The sequence below is a fragment of the Equus caballus genome, chromosome 6, assembly GCF_041296265.1.
Source record: "Equus caballus isolate H_3958 breed thoroughbred chromosome 6, TB-T2T, whole genome shotgun sequence".
NCBI lineage: Eukaryota > Metazoa > Chordata > Mammalia > Perissodactyla > Equidae > Equus > Equus caballus.
This window is the reverse complement of record NC_091689.1, coordinates 98,488,189-98,501,990: the sequence shown is the minus strand read 5'-3', so window position 1 is coordinate 98,501,990 and position 13,802 is coordinate 98,488,189. Positions and strand designations below refer to the sequence as shown.

General features: G+C 45.2%; 1 protein-coding gene across 3 annotated transcripts in view; it reads left to right on the top strand.

Moving 5' to 3' along the window:
- PTPRR (protein tyrosine phosphatase receptor type R) overlaps positions 1–13,802 on the top strand; it is a 213,097-nt gene that overhangs the window by 111,839 nt on the left and 87,456 nt on the right. The window contains exons 3-5 of one of the 3 annotated variants that reach the window (XM_023644010.2): positions 250–363; positions 2,685–2,840; positions 9,166–9,276. In XM_023644010.2, coding sequence (XP_023499778.1) covers positions 250–363; positions 2,685–2,840; positions 9,166–9,276 — 381 coding nt within the window. Of the gene's footprint in view, positions 1–249; positions 364–1,213; positions 1,343–2,684; positions 2,841–8,875; positions 9,053–9,165; positions 9,277–13,802 lie in introns of those variants that run through there. The other 2 variants (XM_070271931.1, XM_014728657.3) reach the window with 2 other exon arrangements.

Here is a 13,802-nt window from a genome sequence, read left to right as displayed (position 1 = left end):
AGAACATGTGAACTTAACCACTGCGCCACCAGGCAGGCCCCAATACAGCATCTTTTTAACTAACACCATTTAAAATTTCACATAAAATATCTCTGTAACTTTATCTCAATTAAAAATGCAATAAGGCCCCATGAGTGTGAATTTACCAAAGTCACAGAGATTGCTGTGGTCCGTCATCAGTCAGGAACCAAATGTCCTAAAAGCGAAGAATTGCCATAGTTTGGATTTCTTTTTCTCTTTATTTTTCAGACACTGCAAATGGACGTGAACAGGCTGAACGTGACCTTGCTTCAGATATTCCGCCAGGGAGTGGCCGCGGCTCTGGGCGTCTCCCCCCAGCAAGTCCACATCAATCGCCTCATTGTAAGATGCCCACCACGCGCGTTCCCAGAACAAGCTTTGGCCTTCAGTGGTGGGTTCAGGAGTGAAGGGCGCCCTGCTCTGGTTCTGTGGCTCCCAAGCCACTGCTGGCGTCACGCCTGCTTTTGTAGAGGCAGAGTTATTGGAACAAGCTACACCATTGTTTACGTAGCGTCCACAGCTGCTGTCCGGCCACGCGGCCATTGCCGAGTGGCTGCAGCACCTTGTTTGGCTAAACCAAAAGCTAAAACATTTGCTCTCTGACCCTTAACAGAAAAAGTTGGCCAACCCTCTTATAGTTCGAAGCTGGCCACCGGGGAGGTAGGAATAGAGGAGCCCAAATGCCCATCTCACCAACCTGACTCGACTCCCCAGATACTCTCCCTGATGCTGGAACCCCCTGTGTCGGTTGTGCTGTCCCCCAGACAGCGTTAAACCCCTTCCAGTACACCAGCAGGATGAAGGGTCCTGAATGCTCCAGGCGGAGGGTTTTGAATAAAGAAGAACCAGGGCTTGAGGACAGCAGCCCAAACAGAGTGAAGACTAGACAGTCCTAGTGTCAGGGGTCGGGGTGAGGTGAGCCCAGAGGGCCCCCGAGACCCTCTCTCAGTGACCACACCCTTTCCTCCCCGCTCCTCGGTGTCTGGGAACCTTGATGTCATCCCCGTGTGTTCCCCCTGCACTCGGAGGCGGGTCGGGTGAAGGCACCCAGGCAGATTCGAATAACATGGTTTTCTCTCTGTGAAAAGTGAGTCACCTGAGATGCCTGTGAAACGAGACTGTGGCATCAGCTCACAGTCATAAATTGTCCATAACGTCCTGTGCCCTGGGCACTCAGGCAGGGCCTGCAGGTCCTCACTCCTCACGTCCTGCCCTCCTGCTTGAGCTCCGCAGCCATTGCCTCAGCGTCTGCAGGTCCAGCTGTGGGGAGAATTCACTTCTCCTTTTGGTTTACAGTGTTTCTTTCTTTTCTGTGTGGAAGGTGAGTTGTTTCAGTCCCCATCATAACTTTTATTCTGTGAGTCAACTATTTCTGGGACTAAATGAGCTTAAAAAAACAAAGCTGTTAGCTCAGTCGCACGAAGGAGAAAATAGAGCATTCCCCGAGGTCCTGAAAGAATGAAACAGACTTTCCATCAGGCACACGCTGCTCCAGGCAGAGGACAAGGGAGAGTGGTGTCTGGATCGAGGTCTTTTACACATGCTTGGAGTCCTCAACAAACCTTCGTGCGTGTAGGTTTAGTGACATAATGGCTGTTTGCAGAGAAGAAAGAGGGGTTTCCACACCCGGCAGAAGTTGGGGACATTTCCGCACGTCTGGGTCCAGGAAAATGTGTAATAATCAGGAGAGTTAGGATGCCTGAGGCGGCACAGCACGTGCCTGGAGACAGACAGACAGACAGGCAGACCGCACCCCACCCCCAGCTTGGCCGTGGGCTGGCTGTGCGGCCTTAGGAAACTGTTTACGTTTTTTCGTTTGCAAAGTGGAGATGCATCTGAGGCCCGAGCCCCGGAGGCGTGCGGGGCATTGAGTCGGCTGACGGGTTTAGGGTGTGTAGGAGCGTGTGGGGCAGGACACGGGGCTCTGTTCCCACGTTGCTGTTATTGGTGGTAAGCGTGTTTCATGTCAGCATTGTGCCATACTTAGTCCTCGTCTGTTGTTCCCGGAAACACGGAACCGTTTTGTCTGGATTGCTAGGCGTGTGTTGGTATCCCACTTTATACCTGGCTGACCTTCTGGGTGAATTGCATTAAAAGAAGATTTTCCAGCAGGAGAGAACTCCATGTACCAAAAGAAAAGCTAACAATGCCCTTCTCTAAGTGCGTTGTGTGAGTTGCAAGGAGACTGTCAATGGCATGTCCTCTTCGTGTGGGGTTTGTTGTGTGTGTACGTGGCGTGTTAGCCACTTACGGTAGAAATCCCCTGTCTCCGTCTCAGCTGGCGAGGTCACACTGCTAGGAAGCTGTCGTGATTTTCCTGCGTGACACGTGCGTTTCCTCCCGAGGGTAGAGTTGAAAGTGTGACATCTGAGGGAGCATCTGAACAATATATTTCGAAAATTACAGTATGAAATGGAAAATAAACCAGCATCAAATGAAATATAAAACTGAAATCTCGAGGTGTAGACTAGTTGAAAGACGGCCGGTGGAAGATTTCGGCTTTGGGCTGTGATGTCAAGTGTCCCAGAGAACAGGTAATAACTGATCTGCCAGATGCCTTTTAGGATTCTGACTTTCTTCAACGTTTCTAGAGGAAAAGTGAAGATATTTCCCAACATTGTTTAAAATGTCTATAACACATACAACTAATCCTCTTTTTCTAGGAAAAGAAGAACACCATTGAACTGTTTGTGTCCCCCATGAACCGGAAGGCAGGAATTTCCGATGCTTTGCCGTCTGAGGAAGTGCTGCGCTCACTTAATATCAACGTTTTGCATCAAAGTTTATCTCAGTTTGGGATCACAGAAGTCTTGCCTGAGGTATGTGGTTGCCTGGAATATTTTGTTAAAAAATGTCAGCATGTTAACAGCGTGGCGTGGGGACCCAGTCCCACGAGGCCTGGAGATGAAAGCTGTTTATTATGTTATTTGAGAATAAAAATCTCCCGCAGGGTCAGAATTCTCTGATCCTCACACCGCATGTGTTTATTCTTAAGGAAATTCATTTTCACCAAGGTTCTCTTTTTGACCGGTCCTCTCTGAATCTTTATGGCCTTGTGCTCTACCCGACTTCTCCACTGAGTTGTCTAGAAGAAAGGCCGTTTGATATGTTGTCAGACGAATACCTGACGCTGCAGTGTCGGAACCGCCTGGATCTTCCTTCCTCCACACGCGTCCCTCCACTTCCCTGTCAGATGGTCTCAGGGAGTCACCTTTTTCCACAACCTTGGAATTAATTGGAAATGTGCTTTTTCTTTTGCTGAGGAGCCCAATTTAAGAACTACAGATATTTTCTTCATAGTGTTTTCTAAATTTGGCACTTTTAAAATGTCCACACCCCTTCCACCATCCTCACTCCTGAGTGAACTCGGTCCTTTTTACTTCTCCTCCTGCGTCCCACTCTACCGAACTCGCTAGAGTGATCGTCATCCTAAACGTGTGTGATTAGAACCACAGAATCAGAGAATCAGACCTCGAGGGAACATCCGTGAGCATTTACAGATACAGAAAGGAAGGCCTGTAGAAGCTAAGCGGCTTCGTCCAGGTGACATCGCAGGTGACATGTAAAGCAGCATCTAGAGCCTGGAGGCTCACTTCCTGCCTGTTCCCCTTTGAGTAGGGCACACGGCCTCTCGTTTCAGTGGATCTCTGGCTGTGGTGTAAACAGCTTTGGTGCAGGACTGAGGCTGGTCCCTCGTCCAGCACGTGAGATGTGACCTTGGCAGGTCATTCAATCTCGGAGATTAAGTCTGTCTTTGTATAGTTTCAGCCTCTCCGAGCCTCAGTTTCTTCATAACCAAAGTGGGTACAATCCTTATCTTATAGACTTGAAATGTCAATTAAATTTTGAAAATACACATGTGGGGCCGGCCCGGTGGCACAGCGGTTAAGTTCACCTGCTCTGCTTTGGTGGCCCAGGTTTGCTGATTCAGCTCCCGCGTGGGTGCTCCCTTGATGAGCCATGATGCGGTAGGCGTCCCATGTATAAAGTAGAGGAAGATGGGCACGGATGTCAGCTCAGCAAAAAGAGGAGGATTGGTGGTGGATGTTAGCTCAGGGCTAATCTTCCTCCAAATAATTAATTAATTAATTTTAAAAAAAAAAACCTATGTGGAAATCCTCCGTAGAGTGAGCACCGAACAAACATTGTTGGAGGGCAGCATGGATCAGCAGAATGAAAACGCGTTTCATCATTGAACTATGACTGTGACAGCAGCCTGTAGCCAGTCTCCTTGCACTTGGTTCCGCTCCCTCCCTGCCCTCTGCCCCCACACGTGAGCATGCACTCACACACACACATGCGCACACACACGCACGTGCAATCGTTCTACAAGCAAACCTGGGTGCGCCCTCCCAATGTCGTGCTGCTTCTTGGGCTTCCTAAATGGGGCAGAAGCAAGCCTGGATTTCTTAATCTGGTGCACGGTCTGTTGTGCGCTGGGCTTTATAATTGTTGAGCGACACTCTCTGTGTTCTAATAGGGCAAATAAGATACAAGCAGATAAGGACAATGCGGGGCTGTGATAACGTTACCAGTAGCACTACGGGAGCTGTGAGGATGAGGGTCCACCTCCTGCTTCAGGGCGGCCAGCGACGGGGTCATCCTGAGCCTCAGCTCCCTGACGCCTGCCCAGCCCGACCTGCACGTGACTCTGAAGGGTCTCTTTTGTCCATCAAACCAAACCCCATTGCCATGGTCCAGGCCCTTCACAGACTGACTTGCACACGTCTTGCCCACAGCAATTCTTCTTTAAAATTTAAAAAGACCATTGGATTAATTTATTCTGCTTCCCACAAGCTTTCAGGGAGCAATGTAAGCATTCCTCTGTGTGGCTTTATTCTGAGTTTAAATGCCATTGTGAAGGCTTTAGGAATATGGCGGCTCAGAGAGCCATCCAGATTTGAGCACCACAAGAAGCTCACCATCCAAAAAACCTAGTTGAAAAAACTAGGTAAAATGAAGTATTCGGGGTCCTCTGACGCATCCAGGTCGGCGGGGGTAAGGCCCTCAGCCTGACTGCCTGTCACAGAGCCACCAACCCACAGTGGACCCAGGTCTGGACGCCCTTCCTTGAATAGTCAGAGTGTAGCTGATGGTCAAAATGTGATTTTTAAAATGAAATCGTGGGAATCTAGAATCTAGGAAAACGTACATTACAGGAGACTGGGAAGTATTTTAGTTGAATGTGAGGAGCGTGTCCTCAGCAACAGATATGTCCTTGGAGCCTCTGTCCAGGCAGCTCTGGGATGGCCAGCAGGACCCTCTGGCCTGAGCTCCAAGTGCAGACACAGAGAGCAGCTGGCAGGGCGCCGCTTGCGGGGCTCAGACACGCGCGGCCCACGGGCCCTCGTTTGCTGAGAGTCGTTCCTGCCGGTGAGGGTGTTCTGTGCGTCTCCCACTTCTTTATTCATCTTTGTGGCTAATATGTGATAACAGCTTATGTCCCAACCCATTCTCTCACATTTTTATCACCTAATTATAGCTCTGCTATGGGAACATATTTATTAACAAGAAAAAGGAATATTGGTGTTTTGGGGTTTCGCCCTTTGCATGAATTACAGAACATCGAGGATGACGTCTCAGAGCATCTGTTTCTGGACTTACTTTAATTACTTTCAGGGAAAGATGTGTTTTTGTTGTTGCTGTTTCTTTATTTGCTTGATTTCTTTTTAATCGCAATGACTCTTGGGAAGCTAAGAAAAATGCCAAAGAGAGAATTACTTTCATTTATTCATCTGTTTTCATTTCAAATCTAAGTTTCTTGGGAGAAAAAGACATTATTTCTTTTATGTATTTTTATGTGGTACCTAGAACATTGTAGGCACTCAAATGATGTTTTATTATAAGATGCTCATAAAGATAAAACTAGACGTCCTCAGGCCTAATAAGTCAAATCTCAGGGGAAAAAAATTAAGTTTATTATTTCAGTTTCTATTTTTAAATGTTTTTACAAAGTTAATTAAGTACGTATTGAAACAGGTTCTGCACTGATATTGAAAAAATGATTTAGGATTTTGTAGTTGTTGTTCAATTGCAAATTACTCCAGTTTCACAGGTCTTAGATTTCAAAGGAGGAAGTTACTTTCTTTAAAGAACAGGCGAATATATTGACTGATACTTTCATGGAATAGCCACAAAGAGAAAACAGCCAGGCCAAATAAATATAAACCGTAATCCATGAGTTCGATGACTGTTCCTTCAAACCAGGATCATTAGCCAGCAGTCCAAAGAATCATGGTCCTGGCCGTGCACGGCCAAGAGGGAATGCAGTCAATATCAGTGTGTCAGATCACCCAGACCAAACTGTGCACCGTGTGCATAACACAGTGGAAGTTTGGCATTTATCTAACAAAACCATCCTGCTGTGGACACACCCCGCTCATCTGCCTACGTCAGTCAGCTACCCAGATAATTTATGACGTTTCCATATCACCCCGTCCTGTGGGCTCCAGCTTTCCTGGAGCCATGTGTCTCCTGAGCCTCTGCACTGTCTCTCCCAGCCCTCGGGATCATTCCTACCATTTGGGATAACAATTGGTTTAAAAAAACCGAGAAAGTCGTAGTGCATCAAATTATTAAACAGGATATAGAAAAGCCATTGTTATTGATACAAGAAACTGCCCAAATTTTAAATAATAAAACAAAACGAAACCCAGCAGTTTCTTTCACAAAAAAGTTACAGGACAAAGTGATGTAGCTATGAATAAGGCATCAAGGTGACAGGGTGGCATGGGCGTGACTCGGATTACAGGACCCTGGGCACCCAGATAAAATATTAAAGATATCATGTTGACCTTAGGCAAAGGTTAGACTGGAGAGTCCTGTGAATTAAAATCTTTTGACTTGTGGGATCTTAACTACAGACTTTCCCATTTATTACCTGGCCCTTATCAAGTTGCTTAGATCTCTGAACAAATATAGTGGTGCTCAGCAGGAATAGCATGACTCAGAAGGAAATCTGTTTACCAGGAAGGTGCAGTGACTAAGTTCTAGGAGTTCAAAACATGTGTCTTTCTAATGGGGGTTGGGGGTGGGGGTGGGAGGTTAATTCTTCCATCGCCACTGCTTTGGTTAAAAGAGAAAATAAAACAGAAAACAGATTTGTCTTAAAAGAAAGGAGCATGATGACGTCCCAGGGGTGTAGAGCTGTAGCAGGAAGAAAGAATTGAACCAAATCGGGTTAGGAACACAAAATCTCTTCCCGCCCACCTAAACACCCCTTTTTATCCAAATTTTACATGAACTGGAGCTCAGATCCTCATCCTTAAATCTGACACGTTTATGCTGCCTACTTGAAGGCTTAACTAGTTTTCTTTTACAGCAAGCAAGAGGTGTTATTTAGTTGCCTGCAAAAATTCATTTCCATATTTATGCCTGATTTCTACAAGAGTTTTCTTTTCTATGAGTTTCCAGCTCTGTTTATAGAGACATTGGAAGAAAATATGATCTGGCTGAGGTCAAAGAGTAAAAGGCAGGTTGTCACTTGAACCCAAGATTTCCTTTCCAGCAGGACACGTGGTTTCTAATCATTTCGTCAAGCAAGTACTTTCGGATTCTCCATCAAGTTACCACTTCCATATTTTTAAAACATACAGAAATCATTTCTGGCATCCATGAGTTTGTCCATGTCTTAGAAAGTAGGCAAGATGTTATAGTGAGCACATCAGTGTTTTCCAGGCGAAAGAAATGGAAACTCAACTCTTCCAAGCAAGAGGCATCTCCTCCAGCGGTCTTGCAATCACAGTTGAACTCAGAGGCCCTTTCTGTCCTATCTCGCTCAACTCCCCACCAAGACTCGCTTGAGTTCCAGGATCAAAGTTTTCATAAAATATTTTTCAAGGCAAATATTTCTTTTTGTCCACTTTACAAATGTTGAATGTGTTTTATTTTTTTTCAAGAGTCTTCAAAACTGGTTAGCAATGACTTCAAAGTTCAGACACCTACACGGACAGGTTTTTTTCAAGGCTTTTTTCTTTTTTTTTTTGAGACACCTACTGTTTATTTCTCTTGATTCCGTGGGTTAACTAGGATGAGGTGGGTGGTTCTTGTGTCCCTCGTGGTGGAGGCTGAAGTCACTCCAGCGCTCACGTTAAGCTGGAACTAACTCACCCGCCTGGAGTGCCCGTGGCCTCTCAATCTCTGTGTGGCCTTTCACCATTCCGCATCTTGTTGCTCAAGGGTTTCTTAATCCTTGGAGACCACATCCAGGGACAAGCAAGGGCTCTCACCGGGAAGAGGGTGACTCCAGCCACAGGGAATTCTAGACGTGCAGAAGCGTTTCTTAGCCTATATGCCTTTCCTAACTGTGGACCATTTGGTTTCAAGCTAAAGTTTCTTTAACTATAAATCTATAAATTTCACTGAATTATAAAACTTAACTGCATTCGAAGAAGTGATTTAGTGGATGTGCTTTTTTTAAAGAATAGGTGAAAAGAAAACAAATGGGTGAAATAAAACCAAGACACCCATTCACATGTTATTCCTGCTTCTTCTCCAGCTTCCACCCCAAAGAAGCAAGCAAAAAGTAAATAAATATAGGTAAAACTATTTATTTTACCTTTTATTACCAGTAATCTTGGACTTTTTGGTGTTCCCTGCTGCTTTAAATAAAATATAATATCCTAACAATGTAGGTGAGGTGGTACTTTAATCAGATTTTGACAAAGTAGTCTGCATTTAAAAAAAATGATTTGATAAAAGAAAAAGCAGGAAATGACCCCGACATTGTTGCTCTGCTCATGAATGCCCCATGAGATTCTCTTTGCACCTGTTTCACTTTTGCTGGAAAGTTCAGAGCTGAATCGTTCTTGTAAAGCAGGGTGTTGTGCGGTGGGAGGGGCGGAACACGGGTGAGGAGCGCTCCAGAGCAGGTTCCTCAGCACGGAAAGAGCACTCTCTCACCTGTGTTGGGGGAATTTCCAAGAGGCGGTGAGGGGCGAGCTTGCTCCTGACAGGAGATCAGTGTCTCGTGTGTGGGGACAGCACTGCCTCGTCGGGATCGGCTGAGAGCAGCTCGCAGTGGGGGCTGTAGGTGTGTTCTACTCCACTGAATGGAGAAAGCTAGAAGTATGCTTAGAGTCTGATAAGAACGCCAGCATCCTCGAGCTCTCCTTTAACATCGGACTTTCTGTTTTGCTTTTAAAGAAAAATGTTTTACAAGGGCAGCATGAAGCGGACAAAATCTGGAGCAGAGAAGGATTTTATGCTGTTGTCATTTTTCTCAGCATCTTTGTTATTATAGTAACGTGTTTGATGGTAAGTGTGCTTCTTTCTATATTTTCCTCTGCCGAGCCCACTGCTTAATGTTATTTGATGCATTGCCATTCGAATGAACGCCGAAAAGACTGGGGACTCTGATCCTGTTGGATGGGGAATGTTTCATATCTGACAGCAGAGACACAGCTGGAGGAAAACCTGCAGAGCTGTGGACTCTGGGCTGCAGGACGAGCTGTGAGGGGCCGAGGCTTTTAGTGACTTATCAGCCCTGAGGAGGAAAGTCACTGAAGGCCTCGAAGTCACGCAAGTCCCACGGCACACCTTGGGCTTACTCTGTGTCTTCTTTTATATCTTTGGGAACTCAGGAAAAAATTTGAAAAGCAATAGGTCTTAGGGGAAGCTTACTACTTAGAAGGGTTTGATTTCCTTATTTTTAAAGAGCTTGAAAGCATTCTATGAAATTCCAGGCGTGAAAAGGAGACGATTACAGACTCGAAGGCTGAACAATCCCCTACCAGCTGATTTTTAGGTGAATGAATAATATAAAAGCATCCACTCTCTGCAAAGCTCTGAAAATTACAAATTAGAAATGTGTAGCCTTTCAACGTATATTTCTAATTTAAAAAAATAAAACCCAAAACAAACATAAAACCCACTAAAGTAGGCAATGCTACCTGGTGTCGAATGAGCTACCTTTCAAACAGAATGATAGAATTTTCCTGTTCTCTTGAAAATTCTGTGATGTAACCTAAAATATTTGAACTTTACAAATGGGTTTTAATATTTTTTTCTTCTTTACGATGTTCTTTTTAATTTTGCACATTTTTAGAAACTTTCCTTCCTTAGTTTTTACATAGCCCCCCAAAATACATCGTGTTACTTCCTTCCACTGTCAGCAATGGTATCTGTCTGGATTTTGCTCCTTTGTGCTCCCCCTGCTGGGAAGGGGCTTCTGTTAGAGAGAGCAGGGCTCAGTTTGGAAAGACAGGCTGGGTAGGTGTAAACTTGAAGGATGTCAGACAATGAAGGCAGTTAGGAGGGTGAGGATGGCATATTTCCCCGAGTCTGGGCATCGGTGGTGGCCAGCTCCCATCATCGTGAATTCAGAGGCGCCTCCTATGGCCCAAGCATTGAGAAAGAAGATTTCTAAAAATTGTGACACAATAAACAAAAGGATCACTTGAGAACTGAGTAAGAAAATGGATTGTTATATACTGAATGGTGGAGATTCAGAAAAAATGATTTCAGCGAGAGAAAGTTGGAGGTTCTATGGAAACTGTGGCAGAGGCGTCTGGGCTGTCTCAGTGCTTTGGGACGCGACCCTTGTTCTGGTTAATGGCACTTCAGACTACGTGGTTCTTCTTTTCCTTAATTCAGGGAATCTCGATGCCGTTCTCTGTCTCATCCGTCACAGTGAGGGTGTTTTTCTCTTCACAGGTGAAAACAGAGGCTAGGAAGGAGAATATAGAGGCAGAGAGCGATGAGAACGGAGGTTGTGCAGGGTAGATGGTAAGATTCAGAAGAGCGAGGGTGAGGACGGAGGAACGTGGGACGCCGCCCCCGCGCGGCTGTGAGCAGAGGGCAGAGGGAGGCAGGGCCAAGCCAGCCTTCCCGTGGGGATGCGCTCCAGATAAACCCTGCAGGACACACTGTCCCACGCAGGGCCGTGGGGGCCACACCCTCAGCCACTCGGGGGTAGGACAGCTCCTCCTTTCCCAGTATTGGCAAAGCAGCAAGGTGAAAGTCAGAAACCGAGGTGAGTTTTCTCCAAAGTTACTAGAACAAGCTGAGAAGGGAATGTTTCCAAACCTTCGGTGAGTTCCGTCTCCTGGGCTGGTGGGTCGCCTCATCCATTCATTCAGTCCACGGGTTGCTGCCGAGGATCATGTTGGGTCTGTCGTTGTGCTGAGGGCGAAGGAGAGACCGAGAGGATAAGCTCCTGCTCTCAGGAGTCTGCCTTCTAGAGGGGACATAGGCAATAAATATGTTAATGTTTTACAATCAAATCGTGAATGTGCTGTATGGTTCCAAGAGTATGCCATTCAGGAAAAGGCAAAACTACCAAGACAGTGAAGAGGTCAGTGTTGCCAAAGGCTGGGGGCTGGGGGGGGATGAATAGGCGGAGCCCGGCAGATTTTGGGGGCAGAATGACACTGTATCGTCTGGGGAGGAGCAGGAGGGGCATGCAGCACTGGATTCCCTGCTCAGTTTTTCTATGAACCTAAAACTGCTCTTAAAAAATAGAGTCTATTAATTTTTTTAAAAGTTCAAATAAGTGCCATGAAGAGATAACATACTGATGAGTGGGTGGAGCGGAGCAATCTGAGACCCATGAAGACGTGGGGAAGGGCCCCCAGGCAGAGGACGGGGCAGTGGCACAGCTGGGGAGGGGATGAGCTGAGCCTTTGTGGGTTCAGGAAGTGGTGGGAGCTGAGTGGGGCAGAGCTGTGCTGTGACCTGGGGTGTGCGAGACAGTGGAGAGTGGGTGGGGCGGAGCACGAGGCGAGTGTGGGAGCAGAGGACTCTGCTGGAGGCTGCTCTGTAAGCCGATGAGAAAGATGTGGTGGCCTCGAGTCGGAGGGGAGAGAAGGGAAGAGTTCTGCAGGTGGAACTGACGGGCCTTGCTGAGCACTGATTCTCAGGGAGAAGGAGAGAAAGAAATCAAGGCTGACTCCTAGGTTATGTGGCCTAGGGATGGTGCCCCCAACTCCTGGACGTGGGGAGGAGGGAGAGAGAGGCAACACTTCTGATTTGTATTCCAATAGTTCTTGAATAAATAAAAGAAAGAAGTAGAAGGGCATATTTCAAAGCTTATCTTAAATTTTAATATGAAAGAGTCACTTAAAAAAGTAACAGAGGAACCAGCAGTACGTAGAAAGGAGTTAATATTGATAGAAAAATAAATGCTACCTAATAGACAAGACTCAGGTGAATTTAAGTTTATCTGGCGCAACTTAGCCCTGACAGGTCAGCAGTTCACAGTCGGGGCGAGTCAAACGTGACTCTCTAAAATGGGCTCCTACTGTAAACACCCCAATGTTTTTGATAATGACCTTGATTTAAAGCAGGTTTCTTACTCGAGTCTCTCAGGAATAGTAACACTACCACGTCTGTGATTCTCAAACATGTATATTCTGATTCTGTTTCCCATAATTTTGTTGATTCCATGGTAAAGGAAAAGATATAACTCAGAATTTTCCCTATGGTATTAATTATATTTATGAAAGATCAAATAACTGTTATTTGCATCCAGCCTCCCTACATACCATAGAAATGAAAAGCGTGTGGCTTTATTATGCATTTATATTGGTAAATTGCTGTAATGGTGGACTAAGTGTGCTATATAACAATAACATAAGGCTTGGCAAAATTTTTGAAATGTGGCATATTGTTTACTTTCCATAAAATAAAAAAAATTATGTTTCCAGGCATAAAATTAGACATGCATGACATTTTCAAAAGTGAGACTTATTTAGCACCTCTCAAATGTGAATGTAGAGTGGGTAGAGTGACAAATAGATAAATACAATTTTCCAAGAAAAAAATGTGTGGGCAATTTGTAATCCATTCAGTCTGTTTTAGGTGGAGGAAATTTATTACTAAGAAGAATTATTCTTAAACTTGAATAAATAATAGAAAGAAGAGCATTTATCATCTCAATCAGATCTTCAAATGTGCTTAGAGGTTTATTAACAAGCGCAAAGGTATTTATGAAATGTCGGTGGAGATGTCTACAAGCCAGATTGCTTCTGGAAAACGATTTTAGAAAACACATGAAAACAGCTGTTTGGGTCAGTAAAGCTCTGGCGTGTTGGACTCGCAGGAGAGCCATCCATGTGTCAGGCAGTTTCTCTAGTGATGGTCTTGGTGGCTGAGGCAGGAGATCCTGGATCAGACCACCTGCCGCAGCCCGAGCAGTACATGCATGTTGAGGTGGACGGACACAGCACGCTGTTCTGGTTTGTTACGTGTAATCCCTAGGGTTTGAGGGAACCAGGACTAGATCCTAAGCTGGCATGATTTGGTTACAGAACCATGTTCCAAAGTAGGCATGTGTCTCAAACTAATTTTCAATTTTTTTCTGTTTTGGTAAAAACCATTTAGCTAAGGATACAACCCTCTTAATAATAATCAAATAATAATATTAACAATAATAGTTTCTTCCAGTTATGCACACTTACTGGTACTAAATTTACTGCCTGATACTAAACACAATATATTTTTTAAACCACATTATTGACATACAAAAACTGTGCACATTTAATGTATACCACTTGATGACTCCGGAGATAAGATACACCCGGGGAACCATCACCACAATCTATGCCATAAACTTATCTGTCACCTCCAGAAGTTTCCTCTCGCCCCCTTTATTATTAGTATTTTGTGTTGTGATAAGAACATAGCATAAGATCTACTCTCTTAGCAAATTTTTAAGTAAACAGTACAGTATCACTAACTATAGGCTCTAGGCATGAACACTTCATGTGTTTCAGCTTCCTAATTTTAGGAGGAGGAAACCAACATTCAGAGAAGGTAAGTGACTTGACCAGGAACACGCAGTG